The sequence below is a fragment of the Strix uralensis genome, chromosome 16, assembly GCF_047716275.1.
Source record: "Strix uralensis isolate ZFMK-TIS-50842 chromosome 16, bStrUra1, whole genome shotgun sequence".
Classification (NCBI taxonomy): domain Eukaryota; kingdom Metazoa; phylum Chordata; class Aves; order Strigiformes; family Strigidae; genus Strix; species Strix uralensis.
This window is the reverse complement of record NC_133987.1, coordinates 4,552,267-4,577,674: the sequence shown is the minus strand read 5'-3', so window position 1 is coordinate 4,577,674 and position 25,408 is coordinate 4,552,267. Positions and strand designations below refer to the sequence as shown.

Sequence of the window (25,408 nt, the reverse complement as noted above, 5' to 3'; positions counted from 1 at the left end):
CTTCCGCACAGAGCCACCGATGGCGGCCGGCTCGCTCCACTCTCATTGGCCGCCCGCCTCACCGGCCCGCCCCCCCGCGCGCTGCCATTGGCCAGGAGCGCGCGGTCACCCCAGGCGCTCCGCGACCCATTGGGCCATCCAGCCGCCCCGGGGGCTCGTTAGGTAACTCGTTAGGCTCCGGTCTGCCTGGGCACGGGGGTCAGAGGTCACCAGGGGGTGGGGGGCGCGGGGGCCGGGCACCGGGCAGCGACGCCGCCCCGGCCGCGCGCGGCTCCGTTCCCCGCCGAAGCCCTCAGCGGCGGCCCGTCGGGCGGCATGCGGCCCGTTGTTATGACGACACAGCCGTAAAGCCGCCATCTTGGCGGTGCGGCTCGTTGCGACATGGAGGCCGCGATGGCAACGAGCGCGGGGCCGGCGGGGCTTACGGCAGCCGCGGCCGAGGAGCGGGAGGGGGCGGCGGTGGCGGGCTCCGGCCCCGCCGCGCCGCCCGCCGCTCCCGCCGCCTTCCTCAGCCTCCCGGCGCCCTTCAGCGAGGAAGGTACCGGGCGCGGGGCGGGCGGTGCCGCCGCGACAGGGCCCCGGCCGGAGCCGAGGGGAAAGCGAGGCCTGGGGCGGGGGGATGACGGGGCCCGGCCGGGGGGAACCGGCCCTTGCGGCGCTCGGCGCGGGGTGAGGGGGGTCCTGGCTGTGCCGGTTCTGTCAGCGGGGGTCGGGGAGGCGGCTGGCCCCGGGGTCTCTGCGCCCCGTCCCTCCTCCGGGCTGCGAGAGCGGAGCCCCGGGGCCTGGCCGGGGGGGGGAGAATCGCCCCTCTCCGCTCTAGAAACCGCGAAAGGACCCTTCGGCAACCCCCCGCCCCCCGGTCCCTTCTCTCCGGGCTCAGGAGCTCCTCGGGACAAACAGAACAAAAGTTTTCGGTGTAAACGCTGCTCGTTAATAGGTGCCGCATTTTCCCAAACCGATGACTGACTTTTAAATTGTAGATGAAGATGACGTGCATAAGTGCGGTCGCTGCCAGTCGGAGTTCACCTCCTTGGAAGAATTTGTGCAACACAAATTACAAAAGGTCTGCCAGCGAGCTCCAGAAGCTCTTGCTGCTGCATCAGCAGGTCTCCTCAACCAAGAAGTACAAAAGGTGACAGCAGGTTTCTCCTCAAGCCGTGGCTGAAAATAATTAGGATGCAACGGTCTGTTGGGTTGGAGGGGAGAGAACAGAATACAATGTTTTTAAAGGTAATAAAACTTTTCTGCTAAAATGTTATCTGTCACAGCAGGTCGTTCCTTCTGTCGAGGAGTCGATAACTGTTGCTCATATAGTTGTTGAAGCATCTTCAATAGCAGAGGAAATCAGCAACGCATCTGCTATAGTAGGTGAGCTCCAAGACGCTTGCCTTTATACCCCTGCTGGGTTAGGAACTTGTTTACTCGTCCGGTGTCCGATTCTATTGGATTTGTGTTGTATTTGGGTACGTGACACCTCGGTGTTACTGAGCACGGGGACTTGGGCCTGAGCGTTACCTCAGAGGTGTGCGAGAGGCATCCCTAGGCCAGCTTTGCAATTCTGTCCGCGTTAACACAAATTGGATTTAACATTCCATTCCAGAAGTGTCCGTTTTAATATTTATGCTGCGATCATGAGAACTTTGCAAAGACCCATGTTCCAGGTTTAAAGTACCTGTTTCTCCTTCCTACTGCTGAAACAGTAAATTGATGTAGCTGTCTAAAGCTCTTTTCTGTAAAGAACATAACTGTCTTCCTATCCTTTCCCCAGGTAGTGGGCACATCAAAGAAGTCATTGTTGCAGGAGACCACGTTTTTGAAAACCCAAACGGTCACATTGATGGGGAAGTTAGTGAAGAGCAAGGCAATCCTGATGATCAGGAGCAGGATATTTCCACAGAGCTGATAAAGGTTAAGCTGCTGGTTAACAAGGAAGGGCGATATGTATGTGAATTATGCCAGAAGACATTTAAAACAGTAAGTATCACTTCTACCATGCTTGGCTTAGTGAGTTATTTAGTCTAGCTGTTAATTAAGATGTCTCGAGACTCGATAACAATGCTCTTCTCTACTGCACGCTACGCTTTCAGAAGGAAAGTTCTGCTTTCAGAAGGAGCATTGTTGTTCTTTTCAGTTGCCGTGTAAAATCCTTAACCATTTGGAACATCTTTTAAAATGAAATTCTTTCCGTAGGCAAGCATCCTCAAAGCTCACATGATCACTCACAGCAGCAGAAAGGACTATGAATGTAAACTCTGTGGAACTTCCTTCAGGACAAAAGGGTCTCTGATTCGACACCATCGGCGTCACACTGGTAAGACAGTTCTCCAAAATAAGAGTTCCTCGTTGCTGCAGTGTGCTGTCTGTGGTTATCCAGCTTACCTTCCACTGGAGGTTCTTGCTGTTTTCTGTCTTCTGCTGAGCTGAGCCTGCTGAGCTCCCCGGTGTTTGGGGTGCTGGGAGGCAGCGTGTGGTTCTGGGCTGAGCACAGGCAGCTCGCTGTAGAAAGCTGCATCGAGCTATTGCTGGCAGTGGTTAGTTTAATATCGTTGTTTTCGTTCTTGTCATTTCCAGATGAAAGACCTTACAAATGCAAGAAATGTGGGAAAAGCTTCCGGGAATCGGGAGCTTTGACTCGGCACCTGAAATCTCTGACACCCTGCACTGAAAAAATTCGCTTCAACATGAACAAAGAAATAGTTGTCAATAAAGATGATTTGCCGACAGGTCAGTGATGCCGTCAGTGCCTGCTTTGAATCTGATGAGACCAAGCATGCTCCCAGCACCTGAACTATAAATTCTTTCTCAGTTATGAAAAAAAAATATTCCTGTGGTATTTAGTTTATGTTTTTTATAGAGGAAAAAAAGTAATTTATTGAGCTAAACTATTAACCTGAAGCGCATGTAGCCAGGCGTTGGCTGTGAAGTGTTGGAGAATCTGGTTCAAAGATGGCTTTAATGGGCACCTCGTATCCTAAGATACATCTTGTGTAGGGCCCAGCAGGTGATGAGGGGTGGCAGTACGCCAAGTGATTCATTGTGCTGCTTTTCTTGAAGGATCCTGCAGTTCAAACACAGACACCGTTTCATCGATAGCGAGTGAATCCATCGAGACCTCCCCTGTCATTCATCTCGTGACAGATGCAAAAGGCAACGTTCTTCATGAAGTTCACGTCCAAATGCAGGAACTTCCTGTTGTAGATGCAAAATCCCTGGACCAAGACGTGAGTGTCATTTCTCTTCAATACCCTTTGTGTGTTTTATGCAAAGAAGTGTTTTGAAGTATTTCACCTCGTGAACAGAATTGTGTTAGGGGCTGGGAATAAATCTGTGTGGTGGAAGTAAATGGTTAATTAGCTTCTTTTTCATCTGAGAACACAGAAGGCAAACTCTGGCCTTGTGTGGCCATCTGCTGCTGCTGAGCTTGGCAGCCTGTGTGTAGAATAAAGGGGGATGCGGCGGGTTCACCACCACAATACAGAAGGTGAGAGGGTGTTTTTGTTGACCATTCCTGGCTCCGAGACTCTGTGCTAGGAGCAAAGGCTTATCATCCCTTGGACTGTGTGTTTTCAGAGTACAGATTCACCTCCTCTTCCTCCCCGCTGTCCAAGATCATTCCCTTGTTGATCTCTTAACCCTGTATCACAGCTTAGACAACTGTATCACAACTTAGACAAGAAAGAATGACTGTCGTTGCAACGTTGTCGTAAAAAAAGGGGCTAACTCTGTATTTTCTGTGCTAATTACTGGACTGTTTATCCCTTCAGCAGCCGCATCCTGAGGAGCTGCCTTGTGAGGGGGAAGTGAACAGTGAGAATCTGCTGAGGCAGGCCATGAGGAACTCAGGTATTGTGATAGAGAGAGTCGCTGTGGAGGAAATGCAGAAGCCAGATGAGCCTGCTGGAGCTGCCGCAGAAGAACTAGAAAATGAAGTGGTGAAAGCAGAGGAGGAGCCGTGTGGGGAACAGTGTATTGAAGTGGAACAAGTGGAGTCTGTATGTTTGTATTCCATAAACAGATTAATTTTTCCTTGCCTGCACTTGTGGACAGCACTGTTAGCCTCACCACCCTGCATGTTGTCCTCAGCACATCTCTCTCTGCGCCTGGGTCTTTGTGTGGTATTTTTTTCACATATGCTTTAAGTGTAGTGTTAGCACACATGTGTGCTCTCTCCTGTTAACAATACAGATCTCTTTCTTGTCAAAGCTGGAGTATTTAATTGGGAATTTGGTTAGTGATACTTACTGTACACACTAGTACAAAAATATTTACGTTGTACCATTTTCTTTCCAATAGACGGATGCAGAAAGAACAAATGGGTACAAAAGTTACATCTGCCCTCACTGTAACGAAGCCTTCAGTGAAGCTACTTCCCTTGAAACACACATCAAAGGTCATTTAGGTAAAGTTCTACCACTTATGCTGTTGTCCAAATGCGCTGTGTCTTGCTGTGACCTTAAGCATAGTACAGCTTGCTTTGTTCCAAATTCCTTGCCTTTACGTGGCCGTTAGCCACGCAAAATCAACGGATGCTTAACACACTGATATGAAAGGGATGACTTTGGTTGAGCTCTAGAATAGAGGGTAAAAGAAGTGTATTTTGGAAAAAAAAGTTTCTGTGTTTCAGGGCCTGCACTGTATCCTTGAAAGCAGAATTGTGTGGAGGCCAGTAAATAGGTTAGCGAGGCATCGCAGGTTGATAGGCTGGAACTGCTGCCTGAAGGGCACCAAAGGCTGTATGAGCAACATTTGAGCAGAATTCACTTATGAATGAGACAAAGCCCATACACGCAGTTGAAAGTACGATTTCCCTCCTTCCCTGGGTTATTTTTTTGGAAGAATTTTATTACAACATGCAGTAGATGCAGGACAACCAGCAGGAGTAAGTATCAACCGTGCGTTCTCCCTCCCTCTCTAGATTACAAGCCTTTTAAGTGTGAGGAGTGTGGCAAGGAGTTCACAAAGGGCTATCTGCTAAAAAAGCATCAAGAAGTGCACGTGAACGAACGGCGTTTCCGCTGCGGAGAGTGTGGCAAGCTCTACAAGACCATTGCACACGTGAAGGGGCATCGAAGAGTGCATTCTGATGAGCGGCCGTACTCCTGTCCCAAGTGTGGCAAGCGCTACAAGACAAAGGTATTCTCCCTCACAACAGGTTTGCCTTCAGATTCTCCTTTCCAGAGCCAGGGTTTGGGAGAAGTTAGGAGGCTTTGCTCCTGAGAGAATAAATGCCAGCTCACCTGCCTCTTACGTGATCTGAAGCTCCAGAAGGAGCTTTTGTTTTAGTGGAAAAAAGAGGGACAGACGTAAAACCTTCACATTTGTGAAGAAACTGTTCCTTCCTGTGTGGAAAAAATTACATAATAATAATAAAACCAAGTCTTTATTATGTCTTACGTGAGAACAAGCCCTCAAAGATGTTGACTTCTACCCTGGAAGCTACAATCCTTCTTGCCTGAGTTTGCCGTTTCCTCTAGCTGCCCTTTTCTCTCCGTACAGAATGCCCAGCAAGTTCATTTCCGGACGCATTTAGAGGATAAGCCTTACGTCTGTCAGTACTGCAGCCGGGGCTTCCGGGAAAAGGGCTCCCTGGTCCGCCACATCCGCCATCACACCGGGGAAAAGCCTTTTAAGTGCTACAAGTGTGGGCGAGGCTTTGCAGAGCACGGCACTCTCAACAGGCACTTAAAAACCAAAGGTGAGGTGGGAGAGCTTGTCTGCGTTGGGGTGAGGGGGGCGGTTCTAGGATTGGGTTTGGACAAGCTGCTTTTTGGCTGAATGGTAATGATTTTTCAGAGTGGGTCTAACGAGCTTCATCCCAGGACACTTGTTTATCTGCATCTCAGTTGCACTGGGAGATGTGTTACATTTTTTTTCACCTACATTAATGATTATTTCTATTGTGATCTTTCTGACCAAAAATGATGCTGAAGGAACAGCCATAAAACAGTTCCAATATAAAATCTAGATTGACTAAATGAAGAGAAAAGATAACCAAAGCAGAATTTGCATTAAGAATCTGACTGCAGGAGTGCTGCAGGCTCTCTGGCTTAAGTGGTCTCTGCCCTAAGCAGGGAAGACAGACCCTAAACTGTACAAGAGTCCGCCCCAAACTGTGAAGTGGTTCTGTTCCAAGGCTATACACAAAGAGGGAGAAAATCAACATTTTCACAAAGTAATGCCAGAGCACGCTTGATTTCTGTGTTGAGGAAGGAGGCAAGAGAACCGTAAAACTTACGATGTGGCACCTATTGTTATGGTTAAACTTGCCACTTGTTTTTTCTTGGCATTAAATTTGTACTAATTTTGGAGTTTTATGAAATCCTCTAAAAGCACAAAGTGTGGCTGTTCTGGGAGGGAAATGTAGAGTTACGTTCTCCCAGATAATCTTTTTTGATAGGATTAGTTGCACTGGACCTGCTGTTCCTTTAGCTTCTAAGCACGGATCTTCAAACTTCTTCAGCGTAGTAATGGTGATTAGATTGTAAAGAAAATACAAGTTTACTGGAGGAAAAAAGTTTCCTAGGTAGATAGTGAAGTGTAACACATAAGCAGAAAAGATACGTGACTTACTGAAAGTAATCTTACTGTATGTTCTTCACATACGGCTTTTGAAATTCCGTCTGGCTTTATGCATCTTGTGTGTTTTTTGAAATTGCCCTGGATGGTTGCTCTGCTCCAGGCTCAGTTCTGTGGTCTGGTGTCACGTGGGCCTTTTCTAGGCCATTACTTGGCCTGTCATGGTGGGATGACTGTTGTCTGACCGTTGGCCACTTGTTAGAGGGGTTAAAGGGGTCTCGTTTGTCCTGTGTAGTATTTTCCAGGTACTCCTATATTTAAGATGGTTATGAAAAATACTATTTTTCTGGCATTTTTGGAATACCATTCAGGTGGCTGCCTCCTTGCTTTGAAAGAGGTGGAAGAAGTGATGGTGTCTGAGGAAAGTCAGTCAGCTGACAACTTAGCTGCAACAGTCATTTCTGAAGATCCTCACACTGTTTTGGTTGAGTTTTCTTCAGTGGTGGCAGACACTCAGGAATACATCATTGAGGTAAAGCGTGGGGTGAGCAGCCACCTCCTTCTGAACTTAGCACTGTATTTTGTCAGTAAAAACTGCAGTTGTGCATGTTCCTCATTTTGGCTTTTGGGAGAAGGTACAATAGGATCTAGCCAATGCTACCCCTGTCTGCACGACCCTAGGAATAAGGAGGATTAATCTTGGTCAGGAGAGCACCTGGAGTTTACTTCACCACCCTTCTAAGTCCTGCATGTAACGTAGGCAGGAAAATGAGAATGCAGAGAAGACTGACAGTCGTTCATCAGAAGGCTGAGACTGAGAACTTCTGGCTGTACCAGATTTTGTGTCCTCCCAAACTTGCTTCAGCTTTCCCTCAACTTGTGCCTACTCTCTTCTCCTGTATTTCAATGTAGCTTACTTGGTCTGAAATAATCTCTGTTGTTTTAACTGGCTGTGGCTGCCAAAAGCAATGAATTAACGCATTTTGCTTTCTCCCCCTTCGTGACAAAGAGCCAGTACTCATCTGTGCAGAATAACACAGTTCATTTATTGAGCCCCTTTAGTGCTGCCACAGTTTTTCTCCAATAGGAGAAAAATCTGCCAGTTGGCTGAATCCTGCTGAGAGAGGATGTTCTCTTTCCGTTAGTTGTGAGCACTCTGCATTACTTTTAAGTAGCTCTTGATAATGGGGTTTGGAGGGAATTTCAAGGAGGAGTTGTCTTTAGAGTAGCTACTGCATCATGGGGGGAACAGAAAGACTTTTGTAAAAGATCTTAGTGTCTTATATCCTGGTAATAAAAGATTTTTTTGTAATAATCTAAAAAGGGAATCATCATATTTTGTCTTTCAAGACTGCTACTGAAGACATGGAGACCAGTGAAGCTACTGAAATAATAGAGGGGACAAGACATGAGGTAAAGCAGCCACATAAACTACTGTTTTGGGGACTTGCTGTAGATGAAACGAATCACTTTTAGTGTCTGAAAGTCAGCGTAAATAAACCCAACTTCAAATAATTAGTTTACCTACTTCTGTAGTTTTGCAGACCTCTCTGTCTGAAAACATAATCCTGGTCATACTGGGTTTGGCTGAGCTCTGTTAAGCCCAGACCCTCACAGCGATGGTGGCTGGTGACTCGCACGGCTTCGTACACGAGGGCCCAGCTGCCAGCTGAGCGGAACTGTACAATAACACTTCAGTCTCGGGGAAATGATCCTTTTAGGGCACTCCTGGATGCTAGAAATAACGGTTTCTGCGAAGTCAGGGGCTGGCAGGGCTCCTGAACTGCGTTCCGTCAGTGTAAATGTCTGGGCGTGCATCCCTAAGAGTTTTCTATAAACAGTAGTTTGACTTTCTGTAGGAAGACCCTGCTGGAAAAACGTCTCCAGCGACTCGAGGTGTGGCATGTTCTAGGATTTTGCTGTTCTCAGGGCCATGAGCACTTTGGTGAACAGCTGGAGGAAACTGGAGTGAAATGCTGCTTGTTGTACTGTCCTGCACTGTTTGTGGTGATAACTGTACTTCTAAGAGTACAATACACCAAGAAATAACGTGGCCTCTTTTCTCTAAATGTAGGTTGACAGCCACATTATGAAAGTCGTGCAACAAATAGTAAATCAAGCAAACTCTGGTCACCAGATCATTGTACAGAACGTCACCGTGGCAGAGAACTCTGAAGTAAGCACAGACGCTGCAGACACCATCACCATCGCCACCCCCGAGAGCCTGACGGAGCAGGTGGCCATGACGCTGGCTTCCGCCATCGGCGAAGGGGCGGTGCTGACGACGGAGGGGAGCATCGAGACGGAAGAAGCGACGGTGACGATGGTGGCATCCGAGGACATCGAGATAATGGAACATGCAGGAGAGTTTGTGATTGCCTCCCAGGAGGGGGAGGTGGAGGTCCAGACTGTGATTGTGTAATGAACAGCATGCAGCGAGTGGCGGGTGTTAAATGTAAAACTTACTCTTTTTCCCCAGTTTGGGGAATTTGATCAGCCCTAAGTTTGCCATTATAATCGTTCAGAGAGCAAGGGAGAGAATGCTTCTGTAGGTAAGTGGCTTAACAGGATGGTTACAGCCCTGAGATGTTCTCTGTTTAAAATGGAAATAACAGTAGTTAAAAACCTCCGCATGGTTATATCGTGGAAGTGACTGACAGGCCCTATTTGACAGTCTCAGTATTCTGTACAGCTGCCTCAAATAAAGGAAGATCCTTTGCGAAGCATTTACCTCTGACCACAGGACAGTAGCGTTCTGGTGTTCAAAAGGATTCAGAAAGCAAATACGTAGGGTCTCGTAAGAGACTACTTTAATCATATGCATTTAAAACAAACCAAGAAAACCAAACCTAAGGAGTTCTGGTGTGCATTCACCACCACTCAACAACTTTCATGCCTTTAACCTCACTACTTTAGTCCTCCTAAGGCGTGGTACTGCAGTATTTTATTTTATTTTATATCCTGGACAAGTAGCCTTACGTACTGGTCTATGAAAAAACGCATCGTTGTACCCTTGCAATGCCAGGCAGGCTGCTCTGAGAGCTAGTCTGTTGGTGTGTAAAGCCATATTGTATATGATTTTTTTTTTTTTTTTTTTAAAAACCATATATGGATTTTTAATTGCATATTGTACAGATTCGGCATGTAAATAAAGACATTTTTAAAAAAATAAAGTTATTTAAAGTTCTTAACTATATTTTTCCAATTTCTGCTCTATTATCACTCAAACAGAAGAACTGGAGAGAGAACAGAACAGGGCCACTTAACACTGTGCTTCAGAAACCCTCATTGCTGGGTGAGTCAAACACGCTGTTCTTCCCGGAACAAGCCCAAGCCTCTAAAAGCAGCGAGTCCATCGATGCTTGGAGATCTTTCACATGATCCCTACTTGGAGGGATTTGTCTTCCGCTGTTAAGGCAGAGGGTTCTCGTGAGGGACGCGGCTCAATTAATTGCCTTTCGGCATTCCCCTAGAGAATTCCTGTACAGGGTGGAGGGCCATGTCACTCTTGAAGTGGTCTGTTCAGTGATGGCAGGTGGGCAGCCCTAGAAGCAGCCTCAGCTGTAACCTCCACTGCTGGAAAATGCCCAAAATACAAAGAAGTGCCCAAAAGAGGGTTGAGCCTCTTGCTGTGAACAGGCACATCCAACAATGGCACAGAGATGAGAAATGCCAAAAGGCTTAAGTCTGTCACCTGCCAGGACCTGTATGGCCAGAGCTCCATCAGATTTCTGATACCCTTTTCAGGATGCTGAAATTGTGTCCAGAACTTCACCATTTTCATGACTCTAAGGCTGAAATGGCATCTTATTTTGAATGAGCTGAAAATAGGTATCGAGAAAGAGACTTAGCAGGTAAGGAGTAGTTGCCTTTCTGAAATCAAGGTGCTCCATACTAGTACAAATCTGCAGTAGAACATGGTTTCTGCAGATTCAGATTCTGCCAGTAATCATGCTGTTTTTTTCCAGCTAAATACATGCAACCTATTCTACATATTGTTAATAGTCATAGCTTAATAATTTGCCAAATGAAGATACAAAGAGATGAAGATTCCTCAGAGTACCTCTTCCCTTGCAAATGCACGCACAGAGAAAAAGATTCACTTCAGCAAGATGGACCAAACTCGCCTCTGCATACCAGCAAATCCACTACTGGTCCCTCTAACAAGGAAACACGAGGACTAAGCTTAACCTCAGAGATCTCACCAAATGAAGGATCTTCAATAGTGCTCTGCTGAGGCATTGTGAATCAGAATACTGCAGTCAGCTGTGAGTTACTATTTTCCCCCCAGGGGAAAAAAAAAGGGAATAATTGACAAATAAGTGCCACTTCCATATGTGTGACATTGCTGTATTTCTGTAAAGTCTCCTGCAGGAAGACTACTTAAGCTGTACCAAAGTACCTTAGGAATTCAGTTTGCCTATTATATGGTGGTATATATTATGCAGCATATAAAACAGTAACCATAAAACAAAAGTTCCTTGTGTATGTGTTCCTTAGCTGAACCTAGCTCTAGTCCAGCTTACTGTGATTGTGTCTGAAAAGACTAACAGGCCCCTGTCACAAGTGGTACGAGTAGTGTTACAGATAAACTGGGAAGAACTCTTAGTTTTTTGAAGACTGGTCAGCTTTATGAAAACTTAGTTTTCAAATTCTTAATTGAAACACAGTAATCTTTTTACAAAAGTTGTTCAGGGCATCAAAGCACGCTGCTGAAATAAAGTCTTACAAAAAGTTTAAAAATGCACATACAAAGAATGGTATCTTCATGTTGTCTTCTTCCTTTCCAACACTGTAGGAGGCTTAAAGATCTCCTTTACATTCATCCAGACTCCTTTAGAATAAATGTTTTTGTAGACGACTTGTCTGTCGTGAGGCTGCAATGTTAGACGGCGGGAACACCCATATCTTCTGGATTTATACCATTCATTGGAAGTTTGGTTGGTTAAGGCCAAATATAGATTGAAACAGCAGTAAGCACCCAGGACGAGGGTGAGAAGGATAACAAACCCAAGCATGAAGACAACCCTAGGAAAAGTCAAGAAAAGGTGCTGCAAAGAAAGAAAATAATAGCTTAGTTAAAAAGTTGGAATGTTAAATCACATGCAGGCGAGTGACCACTGCAACACACCGACTGAAATGCAGGTCCATACACACGCGTAAGTGTGCAGCCCCAGAAACAAGGTCATAGCCCTATCCCCATCCTGCTCAGTCATGGTCCAGATTTCCAGAAATGGAATCCAGAATGTGTCTTTCCTCGCAAGCCCTGCCAATATGCAGGAGTATTTTCCATACCCATCCATCTCTGAATGTCTGCATTTCATATTGGAGTGTTCCTCGTTTGTTTTTTGTTGGTTTTTAACTAAAAAAGCATGAATGCAGATAATCTGAAAAAAAAGGTCGAATGAAGAGGCTACAATCTGGTACAACTTCAGGTTTTGCTGTCTTGATGACAGTTTAAGCAGCTCTTTTCTGAGTTGAATTCCAATACTGAGGAGTGGTAATGGTACTGCTCAAACATGAGCAAGCGTTCCCTGACCGAGATCCCTTTCTAAGAGTCCAAGGAAGAAACATCTATTGTCTAGGATGAGGGAAAGATAAAGCATTTACTACTTACCACCTCACTGCCATGCTACAGAAAGGGATGAGGGGATTGAAATGCAAAGGACTCAAAGTCACCCTTTGTGGTATGTGAGAGAAAATATTCAAGTCTGTAAATTCCAGGGTAGTAGGGTCCTGCTTTAAAATCTCCATGAAGATAACTCAAGGACAGTCAACTGTTTCCTAAACGTTAATACAGTAGATGGTCATTGGAATGTAAAGTGGTTCTTTATGAACCAGATCTGCTGAGCGAAAGCAGCCTGGAGACAGAAATCTGAAGAATGGGAGAGCGGAATGAAGTGCTGTGAGAAAAATCTCGTATTTTTAAAGTATTCTGCAGTGGCAGTTTTCTAATCTTAATGAGCTGCGTGAAGTTGGTAAAAAAGCTGCTGTCTGCCCACATCCTGCCTGTGAGCACAGGTGGACTTACAAGATTCCTGAAAGCAAAGACCGAGATAAACCCGTCTGTGAGCTGATAACCCAGACAGCATAAACTTACCTGAGCGAGGAAGAGAATCTCAACAGCGTGCTCCTGTCCTTGCTCATCGATGTAACTCCCGTGCATCATATTGGACAGCAGCACCACTTGGATGAGAAACGCTGCAGTGATGGTGGCGATGGCTGCGGCCGTGGCAGCCAGCGAGAAGAGGTACAGGAAGAAATATTTTGCGTTGAAGGCACCAATGCAGTTGTTGACCCACACGCAGTGGTGATCAAAACGATGCACACACGCACTGCAGAAACCTGATGAGGAGTGCGTGACAAGACAGTTCAGTTATTTGCTTTTTAACTAATCAATTTGATTTTTACACAGTTTAGGATAGTTTTTCATCGGAAAACATCTGAAAATTACGGTCATGATTTAGCAGATAGCTTTTTAAGCAAACACATTAATTTCAATTGCGTATCCTCAAAACCCCAATACTAAAAAGCAAAGACATGTATCTCATTTCCTCTTTTATTCACCAAGTCTGCAGCTCAAAGACTTTGGTTTCTCTGACAGTACTGCCCAGCAAAGCACATGGAAGGTAGAGACCGTAGCTCCCAGCTTTATTTTAGGTGATAACAGCAAATTCTGCAAGAGAAACACAAAATCCTGAACTCAGGTCTTGACAGGTGATAATTTCTCATTTAACTTCCAGATGCTAAAAAGCTTGCCTGTTCCTGACCCCAGATGATACCGTTGGAACTGGTAATTGCTATGAGAAGAAATAGCAGCAAAACAGCTCCACGGATGGGCAAAGGGCAGCTGTGATCTGGGGCCCCAGTAAAACAAACCCATCGAGCTGGATAACAGAACAGATGTGGTGGGAACTGCAATTATTGATGGAGAATTAATCTGGGAAAGTTATGCTTAGCAAGGAAGTTAAGATTCTTACTGCAATGTTTTGATCTGGCTGGCTTCTCCATGTTGCACGTAGGACACATGACGCCTCTCTGAAATAATACACCATCATATGCATAAATCTTAACCAACGATGCATGATTTGATTTTGTTATTATACCTGCAAAACAAACAAGAAAAACAGCAAAAGTAATGGTGTTTGTAACACATTTTAGGTTCCGTTTTCGAACAGCTACTGCTCACAAGCAGCTTGAGCTTACCAGGGTTGGCCCGGGAGCAGAGGATGAAGCAGCCCATGTTCCCAGCCAGCAGCAGGTAGGGCAGCAGCAGGAGGAGGAGGTGGAACTGCAGCTCCCAGCAGTACACAAACACTTCCCATGTGTATTCCCCGTACACTGCAGCTTGCAAGGCCACATGCAGGGCAACAAACAAACAGCTTCTGTAACAGAAAGGGGACAGTCTACTTCATACTCAGCGTCTTGATTAACAGGTCAAGTATACTCAGAGGTGATCAGCAAAGACTTTCCAAATGCAAGGAGACACCTCTTTTAGGTTTTCAGGCCAGCATGGATTGCATATTAATAGTATTAATAGTGTTTTCTCCATTCAGTGGCTTCTCCTGCTCTTCTTCCCACATACACTCCTTTAAATATGCCAGCTAAATTCAATTCCATTACTGTCAGGCCCTTTGGATTTTTTTCCCTGTCAGTAGAGTCAAGTACAGAGCACCCTCGGCGCTGACAAAATATGCCACAGCAATAGGCCCCAAAACATTCTGCCAGAAGACATTTGCTATGCGCTGCTCTGAAAGCAAAGCAAACCCCAGCAAAAGGTAACCTTAAAAAACCCTGTAATAATATAAGCAGCCATTACGAAGTAAGCGTGGCAGGAGGTCAGCAATGGTGAACCCTCGTCCCAACCCGCCAGCAGACTACAGCTTCTGCGAGGCAAGCTGCACAACTGCTCGGCATGCAGCTTTGTCTGGGGGCATCACACTGAGCAGCACTGTCCAGCAGCCCGGCAAATGGATGCTCAGATAAGCCACGTGTTAGCAGAGCAATGTTCACTTACTGCAGTTCTCTGCATTATATGTCAGTTTGCTGGACTTTTGTTACGAGTTTTAAATAACTAGTGATGTGGTTTTTACTACAGCGGGAAGCCCGTTGCAGACAAGCTCTCCTCTGCTGCTCTCTCCACCATTTCTGGGTGTGATCCAGCAGGATCCTGCAGGGTCTCCTCTCAACTGCTGGGCTACAAGTAGACACCCTCAAGTGCTGCACCTCCCTGGACTTCTGCATGAGCTGGAAAATCTCTCGCTCGAATGCAGTGATGCAGTCAAAGGCTGCGCGTGGTGGATCGAAGTGCCTCTAGCGCGCAGCACGATCCAGCAACAACCACCACACCAGGCTCATCAGAGAATCGCTCTGCTGCCCAACTGCCCCTGTGGCAGCATGACCACTCTCTCCTGGGCTGTGTTAACAGCAGAGAATCCACACAGCAGGCAGCAAAACAACCGCGGCACACACGCAACAGCTGTAGATGTTACACCCCTGAAGTGTCTGTCATCTGGAGGGAAGGTATTTAAATCGTTCCTGAAGCAGATCCTAAAGCACCAAAATTTACAGGAAGCTACAAAATTCACCTTAATACAGCAGGCTGCACATTGGCAGCCATGCAGCTTCCCCTTGAGCCACCTGGACATCCAAGCTGCTGGGCTAAGACTAACGGGATTTGAGGGAGAGGATGGGGATCGCTAGCTCTGTCTAAACTCAATCTGCAGCTGCCAGAGAGTCTGTTGTAACTCTCACGTGGATGCAGCCTCCCCCCAGGGTGACTAACATCTGCTACACTGGAAGCTACTGAGCCACATTATCTTTAATTGTCAATATGTTCAAATATTTCAGGGTACCATCTTCTAAACAATAAGCAAGGAACGGGAAGACAGCAGTGTGGCAAACCTTAAAGGGAATCTGTCATCCCTGACAAGCACCCCTAATGAAGGGAGAATATCTAAGGGTAATACTGATAGTGGCAGGAGCTCACCAACAGTAACCAGAAATAGTAGTAAAAAACAATGTTAAAAGCATAAAAGTGTGCAGTACCTTGTGTGGAAGAGCCTGTGAAGTGCCCTCTGTGTCACTCTCTGGAGCTGTGTGGGGATTACAAATGACAATACCTGAAGCAAATGAAAACACTGTGTTACCCAAATTGCACATTGCTTCTGCCCTGTGGGAAGTTCAAGTAAAAATACAAGTCACCTAATCCCTCAGTTATGTATCTGCAGCCGTATCAGTGGGGAGGAAGCTCATTTTTAGGGGCATCTGAGCTCCTAAGAATACAGGCAGATGTGTTGCTGGGGCTTTCAAAATGGGAGTGAGGTTCCATGTTCTTGGAAGCCCAACGGGTGCAAGCGAATGTATCTGGGTTAATGCGTGGAAGTTATAAGGAGTTTATATTGAGTTATAGACTGGGTAACTGGTTAAGCAGGGGATAGAACCAAGCAATTTCCAAACCACAATATGCTTCATCAAGACATCTGACAGATGCAAGCAGAGATAAGCAAAGGGATAAAGCCTGCTGTCCTCCAGTAAAAGGAAAAACACAACCCAACCAAAAACCAAATAAAAAACCCCACCAAACCCAAATAATCCACAGTTTCTTCAACTACAGCTATGATCCAGTCTGATAATTCCCTGTCTATCTAACTGCCGTTTCAGGAACGGCTAGACACAATGAAGAAGAAAACTGCCTGTCTTCATTCAGTGAAATCCTCAGCAGTAGTCTGTGACTGCGGAATTGTTTGACTCTGTTCAGAAGATGACAGATCTCTATAGCAACACGCCGCTCCATCAGCGGTGGAGGAATTAGAGCAGCTGAGCCTATTTCTAGTTGACACGGAAAGAAAATATGCAGCGAGAGCTTCTTGTCTCAGATGTGAAAGACCAGAAGGCAAAAAGCATATGTAGAGTTGAGAAGATGTTAAATATTTTTCTTTTAACTGGTACGCCTCGTATCAGCAGTTCAAGTGACAAGCCTTTTTAAAAAGAGGCTGTTGTACTGCAATGGGAAACGTAACTAGACAGAAAAGTGACCCACATGCAATTGCAAAATTCAAATTTAAATTAGCTATGTGTTAGTACAATCCAACACTACATTCACGAGCCATTATTCCCCCATATACAGTACAGCAAGCCCCTGTATTTCAGCCATTCCTTGTGCCAAAGCAAAAGGCTCTCACAAACACGATTTCTGCTTGCAGCGATGACAAAAGTCAGAGAAAACAAGAAGACCTGCACAATGAATACAGCTGAACTGCTGGAAGCGAGGCAAGCAGGCCGGGGGAAAGCTGACTTGTCACAGAGCTGGGAACAGCTCTGCTCTGTGCAAGTTCATGATTTCCTATCGCTCACAACGAATACTTTAAAGGATCTTACAGGAATGCAGTCAAACAACTTCAACAAACTTCCAGGCTGATACGCTTCATTAATTACAGTCAGAAATGAATTTAAAATACAGTGTCTAGAGAAACTATTTAGGATTACCTAGATTTACTTCATGCGTACAAGTATTGATTACAATTCTCCAGACAGTATTTTAATTGCTGGTTGTTACACAGATTTCATAGAAGCAGCTACTGAGAAATGTGGGAAAAGAATACATTTCTCTGCACAGTGATTTGTGTGTCTATAAAGCAAAATAAGGTATAATACTAATAATCAAAACCAAAGTCTGTTTAGACTCATGTAAACAGCGTTAAATATTATTTACAATTTAAATGATAATTCTCTTATCCTTTCCCTTCCAAGAATACTACACCTTTTCTCTCCCTTCTTCATCCAGACACAACCCAGACAGAAAAATAAGCTAGTGCCTTTTCAATTCATTCCCTGTTTTTACAATAAAATGCCAACTCTTAATCCCCTTTAAAAGCTCTTTGTTCCTCTCTCTTTTTTAGGAAACAACGGCCTGCAGCATTATTACAGACTCCCATTAAAGAGCATCCCCTAAAATATGTGCTACCAGTTATAATTCTTCCCCTACTTTAATTCTCAAACCATCTCCCACCTTTTTCCTCTTGATGCAAGCAGCAAATACCATAAAACTGCAGACTTGAAGCCTCGTTATTATTTAATTTCTCAAAGCTGACATGTTACTGAACAATGTACTTTTCGCACGGGGAGAAGTTCCACCCTTACTCCTGCCCTGCGGTGACTGCGGCCGGCCAGCCTGGCACTCGCAGGAACAGGAGCTGTGAGACACAAACGGTTTTTTACTACCTGCTTGGGCAGGATTTCATCAGCCGAAAGGAAGCGTTTTTCTATTTCCAAAGCCAATTAGCACTTACTTGAGAGCAGCTGTCAAAATAGGATGAAATATGAAACATCATCACTCCAACCACAGATACCAGAATTTTTTATGGAGGAGAAACACACTAATTTTAGCACGATAAACTAGGGCAGACTACCAGAACTGGTGATGATCATCGCTCTGAAAGCTCAGATCTTTACCTGACTTGCACCGTTGACACTTCTTGTGAGGAAACTCTCCTTCCTTCCCAAGCAGACGCAGAGTACAGCAATAGTAGTGAGGATAAACCACAAGTAAATCAAGAAGAGCGTCAGAAAGTCCATCCTGAGCCCTGCAATGTAACAGCAGCAGCAGATTAGTGCCCCTCGGCACCAGCTCTCTGCAGCAGCGCCCGGGCCCAGCCATGCTTCACTAAAACACAGGAATGAGGCAGCTCAAAGCCCAACCAGCGCACACCCCCCACAACCCCGCCAGGATTTATTTCCATGTTTTACGTGTTTCTGTACCGCCCGGCACCCTGTGACCGCGCAACTTCCTGTCAGGGACGGAGGAGCTGGGCGTCTGCCAGGCCTCGGGGCTGCCTGCGTGCTGCTGGCGGCCTCCCCGCCTGCCCACAGCGGGGACAACCCCAGGCCCGACGCCCAAACAGACCCCTGGGACTGGGACCGAGGGCTGGCCCAGGGGAGGCTGAAACAAAGAGCTTCACTCCACAGTCAGAACTGAGTGTAACTGTCCGGCAGGGATTCTTTATTCGCAGCGCTGGGCAGCACTTGGGGTCGCTCCACCACGAGTGCTGCACTTACTAACAAAATGCTCTGACTAATATACACAAAAAGCATACATATGCATTAGATTTCTTAGAAAAGGCAGTCTTATGCTAATGGGTTCTTAGACTTCATTTACATAGTCTGAGCATGCGTAGTAAAAATAGAGTGAGCGTCTTCTCTCCCCCTTAGGGGTCCCCACAGCCTTTCTCACACTGTCCCTTAGTGAACTTCAGGTTTCTTGTGTCCATACATGATCATAGAGTTACTTCATTCGTCCTTCAGCTCCTGTTTGTACCGAGGAGGTTAGTTTAGACCAGCTTTCAGTCACTTATCTTGACTCTGGCATCGTCTTAGGCACTGTAAGGGACTGTGTCGGACTGTATCTGTCTCACCATTGCTCTTGCACCACCACCACTTCCTGGCCTCGGCATCCTGTCGCCGTGGAGGAGTACGTTCCAAAGAAGACGAATTGTCCCCGACGAAACCATAACATCCACCCAAAGTTAAATCGGGGTGAGGAAGACGTGCAGGCTGGCACGACCAGAGCGAACACCTGGACATGCGCGCATGGAGGGCCACGGGGCGGCACGTATCACAATGAGCTCCGTGGAAATGGGGGGATTCTTTGGAGAAACCGTGGGGACTGGGACAATAAAAGGACTGCGTACTCCTCTCTTGGGATCTCTCACTCTTGTCATCACTCTTGGAGCTTGGAGCACCATCACCTGCACCAAGACCGAGGCAATGGTACATCGCTGCATTCATGGTGGTGGTAATTAATCTTGCTGCATCTCTACCGTTTTCTTGCTTAGGGATTCTGACTTTCCCTTTCTTTTTCTCTCTGTCCTATCACTATTACTAATTGTTACAGAAAATAAAGTTCACAAGGTTGTACGGCATCTGACCTCGTTTGTGTCTTAATCGTGCTCTTGGGATCGTTTAAGAACCCGCCCCGATATCGGATCGGGACAGGCACTTGGTTTTTTTAGGTTCCTGCTATGAGGGATGTACTCAGGGAGTTTTTTTCAGACTGTCCAAGGTCTGTCTTATCTTTACTGGGCAAGGAGTTAAAGGTTCCAAAACATCTTACAAGTGGGTAATGAGTACAGAGGGTAGTTAGGAAAAAGTATAAATGAAATTATGTACTTTACAGTAAAATACAGGAAAAATACAGGAAAAATAAAAGCTAGTAAAATACCAGTGATGTCTAACGTTTAAACTAAATGTCTTATATTACAGGTCCCTGTACTTTAGCAATTTCAAGTATACTTGTAGCAACTTCCCTTCAAGGCCGCTACCAGCAGCGGGCCAGGGACCTGTGGCCTCCAAGCCCCCGGGCAGCAGGAGCCCGGGGGTGCCCTGAGGGACACAGCCGGGGGCTGGGGGGCGTCGAGGGCGACAGGCCCCAGCCCCCAGGGACCCCGGGGCAGGGACACAGGCCCCCATCAGCTGCGCGCCCCCCCTCCCCGGCTCACCACCAGGCCTTCCCTGAGGCTCGACCGCCGAGCCCCGTCCTGGCCGTTTCACGGCCCCTCGGCGCCTTCACTGCGGGTGGTGGTGGGAGCTGGAGCTGGATGGTGTCTGCAGCCGCAGGAGGAGCTCAAGCTGTCAGCTTCACCTCAACCGGGTAGTGGTCGCTGACTGCCAGGGCCTGGAGCAGGTGAGAGGTGGAGAGGTGTAATGCAGGGGTTTGGCGAGCCCTTCTCCCCTCGCCATGCTGGTGGGTCCAGCAGGGTGGCTGTGATTGTCCTGCCAGAACCTTCTGTCTGCTGGAGGGGTACGCGATATCGCCAACCCCGAGACACTCAACATACAAGGCTCCAGTGTTGGCACCTCTCCTGGAGAGATGTCCAGATGCTGCCAGGGGGGCACCGGCCCTCCGAGACCCCCGTGTCTCGCTTGGGAGCTCTGTGCCAGCTCTGGCTGGTTGAAGATTGGCTTGGATTGCCCCTTGCCCTGGAGTCCTGCCTGCGCCTGCCCATGAAAGGCCACAAAAACCCCCATGTGTCTCATCTCTTCCCCATGGGGACAGGCAATGACCCCAAATCCCCCCTCCTATTTCCACCCATGGGTCCCTTGTCATCCCGAGCTCCCTGTTAGCTGGCTGAGGGCTGTCATGTCCCTGGAGGGGTGCATGCCTTACTCAGGGGCTGTGCTGGCATCCCAGCAGGCAAGTGCTGGTCTAGGGCACACATGCTGCGGCTGGAGCCAGCTCAGGCTGCTGCTGGAGCTGCTTCAACTCCATTTTTTAACTGATACTTAAATGCAGCAGCTACGTGGCTGCACTGGGCTGCCTAATACCAAACAGATGTCGGCAGCCCCTCAGATGGTGCTGCCCGGGGCAGCTCAACTTCGGCGCCTGTTTGAGCCCCAGCTTTGCAAGCCTGGCTCACCTCCTCCTGATCCAGACGGAAAGCGTCCTGGAAATTGTAGATGGCAGCTGAATTTGGCACGATGCTTCTCTTCAGCTTGGCGCCGCACACCACGATCCTGCCAGGGAGACGTAAGTGATGGGTCCCAGTCTTGTCCCTGTGCTCGGCCACTGGTGGTGCGGGACGGACAGGGGGGCCCCGGGGTGCCGGGGAGGGGACGGCGGTGCCGTGGCGGTGCTCACCTGTCGTAGGCGCAGTCTGACTTCCCCACGGTGGTGTCGGCGCTGTCGGGGAGCAGCCACTTGAAGATGTCGCTGGTGCGCAGGCGGATGGACGACCAGTCGCTCCGCTGGACGTAGGCGCAGTCAGCGTTGAAGTCCCCCAGGAACATGATGTTCTGCAGTGGGGAGATGGCGAGGCTCATGGTGGCTGGCAAACGGGGCTACCCCCAACACCAGCCCTCCCGTGGGGGTCAGCCCGGGGTGCCTGGGCATCCCTCATGGCAGGGGAAGGGGCAGGAGTGGGGCCTCCATCCCACCACCCCTGACACCAGCTGCACTCGCCTCAAAGCAGGGACCCAGTGTGGGTTGAACAATCCCCAGGGCTCAGCACCCACCGTCGGTACCACCCCCAGTGCTGGTGGCACTCACGTCAGTCCCCCACTTGCTGACAATGTCCAAGTAGACGTCGTAGAGCGCGTCGATCTCAGTGACGGCGTCATGTGGGGCCGAGTGCAGCGGCACCAACACAAACTCCTCCACCTCTGCCAGGGGAGAGGGACATCAGCCCCGCAGCCACCCTGTGCCACTACCCAGGGCCACTTGTCCCCCCACTTACTGGTGTGGGGCACTGAGACCCTCAGGATGAACGGTGCCCGGCTGAAGATGTCCTGGGGGTCCTCGTATTGGTAGGTGTCCACCACAGACACAGTGTCTGTCCTGTGGGACCGAAGGAAAGGTGACCCTGGGGCTTGGCATGGCCCATGTGGCCCCTCCATGGTGCCATGGGACAGGCAGCAGCATGCCCAGCCCCTTACCTGTAGATGAAGAGGTACATCTCCTTGTAGTTGTCCCGTCCCAGGGGGCCACTGATCTCGTAGTCATACGGCGAAGAGGACATGCTATGGAGACGCAGAGGCAGGACAGTGACATGGCTGACACTGTCCTGGGGTGTCCCCAGCAAGGCCAGGGGCTTGGCAGCTGTGGGGTTGGTACCAGCCAGTCCTGTTCTGCTGTCCCCATGGGCCACCGTGGCTTGGCTCTGAACCACCCTGCTGTCCCCACCACCCCGGGGGTGGCTCCTCGGGCACGGCTGGCCACAGGCAGGATGCAGGGCGGCTCCTGCCACCCCTTACTCTACAGGGACGCTCTCCACCTTCATTTGCAGCAAAGCTAAATTAGGTTAATGAGCAGCCCCGGGGCCCTGCGTCTGTGTCACCCTCCCTGCCCCAGCTGCTTTGTGGCCGTGCTGAAGGGGACACCAAAGGGACAAGGACACGGGCTGGACATACCTGCTCAGGAGCACTCGCCGCCTTTCAACAAGGCAGCAGCAGCCTCCGCCTGGCCCCAGCCCGTGCCCTCACCCAAAATGGGGTCAGCACCCAGCCGGCGGAGGGGCTGCTGCCCTGCCGTGGCCAGTTTTAGCCCACCCCAGCAGCCCCTTTTCCTCCTGGGGTGCCTGACCTGCTCACTTCAGAGCATCATCTGCTGCTGGGTCCACCCCGGCATCCCCTGGCACTCACAGGGTCTTGGTGCAGGGGGCTGCCTGCTCCTGTCCCCTTCATCCTCCATCTCACCTCTGCCCTGTCCTGTTGGATTTTGGAGATGGAGCTTGCCAGAGCTGTATTTCCTTTCCATCCTGCGTGCTCCAGGTGGATTGCAGCTTTCAGAGGAGTTCTGTGGCACTTGTATCCCCCTTCTCCTCCCCGGATTATTCCCTGTGGCTTTTTCAGTGCCTGTTCAAAGCTTCAGCCCCAACACTTTTCTCCTATTCCCCTTTCCAAAACAAACCCTCTGCCGATGGACAACTATTTTTGTCCCTTCACTGCTCAGGCAGCTTGGCTTTTCCTGCTAATGCTGACATCTCAATCTGGGCGCGCTCAGCCCCAGCCCCGCTCGTACCTGTTGAGCTGCTCCATGAGCTGGGTGACAGCGCTGAGGTCGGAGTCACGCACCTCCTGCACCAGCACCACATCGTAGCGGCGCAGGATCTGCGAGGCCAAGAGGGACGGCAATGGGAAGAGGAGCCTGTCTCCAGCTCAGGGCCACTGTCCCCCACCCATCTCCCGGCCAGGCACCTTGACACAGTGTTGGGTGCAGCACCACGGGGACACACATGTCCCTCAGTGCTGGGGCAGATGTCCCCATGGAGGGCTCAGAGGGACCGTGGGGTGTGCCTTGGTCCCCACCAAGCCTTCATCCACCCAGGGCATCCCCAGCACTGGGATGCCATCCCATCCACGGCCACGTCCCCTCCTGTCCCTGGCACAGGAGCCACATTTTGGGTCCACCCCAGCACACAGCCCGTCCCCACGTGGCACCAGCTGCACTTACCCTGACAATGATGCCCGCCACTTCCTCGTTGGACATCTTGGTGTCACCGAACGCCTGGATGTTGAAGGCACCAACACGCAGCGTGGCGGTGGCTGGGCACAGGAGAGCCACAGCCAGCAAGGACAGTGCCAGCACCATGGTCCCCATCCTGCCAGGAGGGATGCTGACCCACAGGGATACAGTAATGGGAGCTGAACTTGGAAAACTGCTTTGGATTTGGGGATGGAGCAAAAAAAACCCTAGGTAAATCCTTCCTAAGTCCTGGCATGCAACACTGTGCCATGGTGGGCACTGCCCAGAGCAGCCCGCGGAGCTGGTGCAGGCTGTCAGCTAGTTTGCCAATCCCAGCGGAAGGTAAACCCAGTCCCGCCGTGGTGAATCCACCCGTCATCGCCTCTATCAGCCCCTGGGATCACCCAGCTCCACTCCCTGCTGGGATGTCTCCATCGCCTGCCAGCCCCAGCCACTGCCGTCGGCACCCTGGGCTGCTCCACATCCTTAAACTTGATTGCAAGCCCCACTGTTGGGGTGAGGGAGCGAGTCCTCATCCCAGCTCATCCCAGACCCTCCCAGTTCACAGCTGAAGGTGCTGAGCCCAGATCTGTCCTTACCTTGGTGAGTGCGCAGCACCTCTGCCCTCCCAGCAGCAGGATGGGCAGCTTTATTCTCGGTGGAGGTGCCGGCAAAGCAGGATGAGTCGGACACCCCCGTGGGGTTTTTGGCGCGGCTTTGGGCTCCTTCCTACATTGGGAAACCGAAAACCCACAGGGCGACAGGGTGGGGCCAGCATAGCTGCCCCTGTGCTGATGCGGCAAAGGGTGGCCGGGGAGGCACGGCAGTGCTGGGGCATCCCAGGAGGGCTGGGTGGGCGCACGGGACTTGGGGTGCAGCAGCCGGGGTGGCCCCCTGGGTCGCAGTGTGGGGCACGGCAGCCAGGCGGGTGGTGAAGGGCGATGGCTTTAATGTGAGTGATTCAGACGGTGTAATTAGAGGGGAGAGAAGGAAATGGCGGGGTGTCTGGGTCAGGCAGGCTGAGCACTGCCAGCTTCAGCAAGAGGGGGCAGCTGCAAACCCCTGCAGCAGCCCTGACAGTCACCCAGAACAGCCCCACTGGTGACCCTAAGCAGCCCCAGTTGTCACCTAAAGCAGTCCCACTGGTGACCCAAAGCAGCTCCAGTGGAGCCGGCATCCCCCATGCTGGCCTGTGGCGTCACCCCAGCACATGGAATCCTCCCGGCGGAGGGAGCGGGTGGCTCTGCTGGGGTGCCAGCAGCGGGGCGGGCGGGAAGGCGACGGCTGCTCATGCCGGGGCTTGCCGGGCTCTCGCGTGCACTGCCGAGTTTTGCATCCTCATACCCAGTCATGGGATGAGTCTAGTGTCCCTCGGTGCTGTGCCGCCACCGAAACCTTCCCGGGAGGCACCAAATCCCCTGGGAACTGACTCATGGCCTCCGCCTCCCCCCACCCTCACCATCAGCACCTTGTCAGCTGCCCCGCAGCCAGAGAGGCTCCAGCAGGATGCAGCCCCCAAGCCAGCAGAAGAGCATCCTGTGACCTGGCAGCGGGGTTAAATCCTGCCCAAAGCATCCCAGGCCCTTCCTGGTGTCCCTGATTTTGCCACTGGCAGCTCAGAGGGGAGCAGCATTTGCTGCCCTGTGGGTCCGGGTCTCTCAATGGTGGGAGGGGACCCCCTGCCCCAGGGACCTCCCTGACTCCAGCCCCAGTGGGCTGCCCCTGGCAGGGGGCGGGGGACTCGGGCACAGGGGGTTGCTGGAGGGGGCTGAAAGGACCCTCCCTCCAGAGCTGCAAGGGCTGGAAGAAGCTCATTTTTTAATAGAAGCACAGAGAATCCCACTCCCACAAGACCCTGAAGAGTGGCTCCTTGCAGAGACGGTGGGCAGCGTGGCTGGCACTGATGGTGCGTGGGCTTCCATGAGGGATGCAGGT

General features: G+C 49.7%; 3 protein-coding genes across 8 annotated transcripts; 1 reads left to right on the top strand and 2 right to left on the bottom strand.

Annotated features, from left to right (window-relative positions):
* The first annotated feature begins 375 nt into the window (after positions 1 to 375).
* Positions 376 to 9,707, top strand: E4F1 (E4F transcription factor 1). 6 transcript variants are annotated; one of them, XM_074885589.1, is made up of 14 exons: positions 376 to 538; positions 981 to 1,132; positions 1,272 to 1,368; positions 1,769 to 1,974; positions 2,191 to 2,311; positions 2,572 to 2,724; positions 3,055 to 3,221; positions 3,768 to 3,992; positions 4,294 to 4,399; positions 4,916 to 5,133; positions 5,497 to 5,695; positions 6,888 to 7,048; positions 7,867 to 7,929; positions 8,591 to 9,707. In XM_074885589.1, exons 1-14 carry the CDS (start codon positions 382 to 384, stop codon positions 8,936 to 8,938), a joined length of 2,373 nt encoding a protein of 790 aa, XP_074741690.1. In that variant the 5' UTR covers positions 376 to 381; the 3' UTR covers positions 8,939 to 9,707. The 6 variants fall into 6 exon arrangements, with proteins under 6 accessions (XP_074741690.1, XP_074741688.1, XP_074741689.1 ...); XM_074885587.1 differs by having other exon boundaries at positions 3,765 to 3,992; XM_074885588.1 differs by having other exon boundaries at positions 1,269 to 1,368.
* Positions 9,708 to 11,121: 1,414 nt separating this feature from the next.
* On the bottom strand, positions 11,122 to 19,429 carry ZDHHC4 (zDHHC palmitoyltransferase 4). The gene is made up of 7 exons (XM_074885593.1): positions 18,265 to 19,429; positions 17,971 to 18,101; positions 15,565 to 15,638; positions 13,723 to 13,901; positions 13,497 to 13,622; positions 12,617 to 12,861; positions 11,122 to 11,567 (listed from the first exon to the last, which is right to left on the bottom strand). Exons 2-7 carry the CDS (start codon positions 18,091 to 18,093, stop codon positions 11,283 to 11,285), a joined length of 1,032 nt encoding a protein of 343 aa, XP_074741694.1. The 5' UTR covers positions 18,094 to 18,101; positions 18,265 to 19,429; the 3' UTR covers positions 11,122 to 11,282.
* A 708-nt stretch (positions 19,430 to 20,137) lies between these two features.
* Positions 20,138 to 23,608, bottom strand: DNASE1L2 (deoxyribonuclease 1 like 2). Its single transcript, XM_074885735.1, has 8 exons — positions 23,462 to 23,608; positions 23,030 to 23,118; positions 21,946 to 22,029; positions 21,747 to 21,847; positions 21,560 to 21,672; positions 21,152 to 21,306; positions 20,931 to 21,027; positions 20,138 to 20,188 (listed from the first exon to the last, which is right to left on the bottom strand). The coding sequence occupies exons 1-8, from the start codon at positions 23,606 to 23,608 to the stop codon at positions 20,138 to 20,140; spliced, it is 837 nt and encodes a 278-aa protein (XP_074741836.1).
* Positions 23,609 to 25,408: the final 1,800 nt, after the last annotated feature.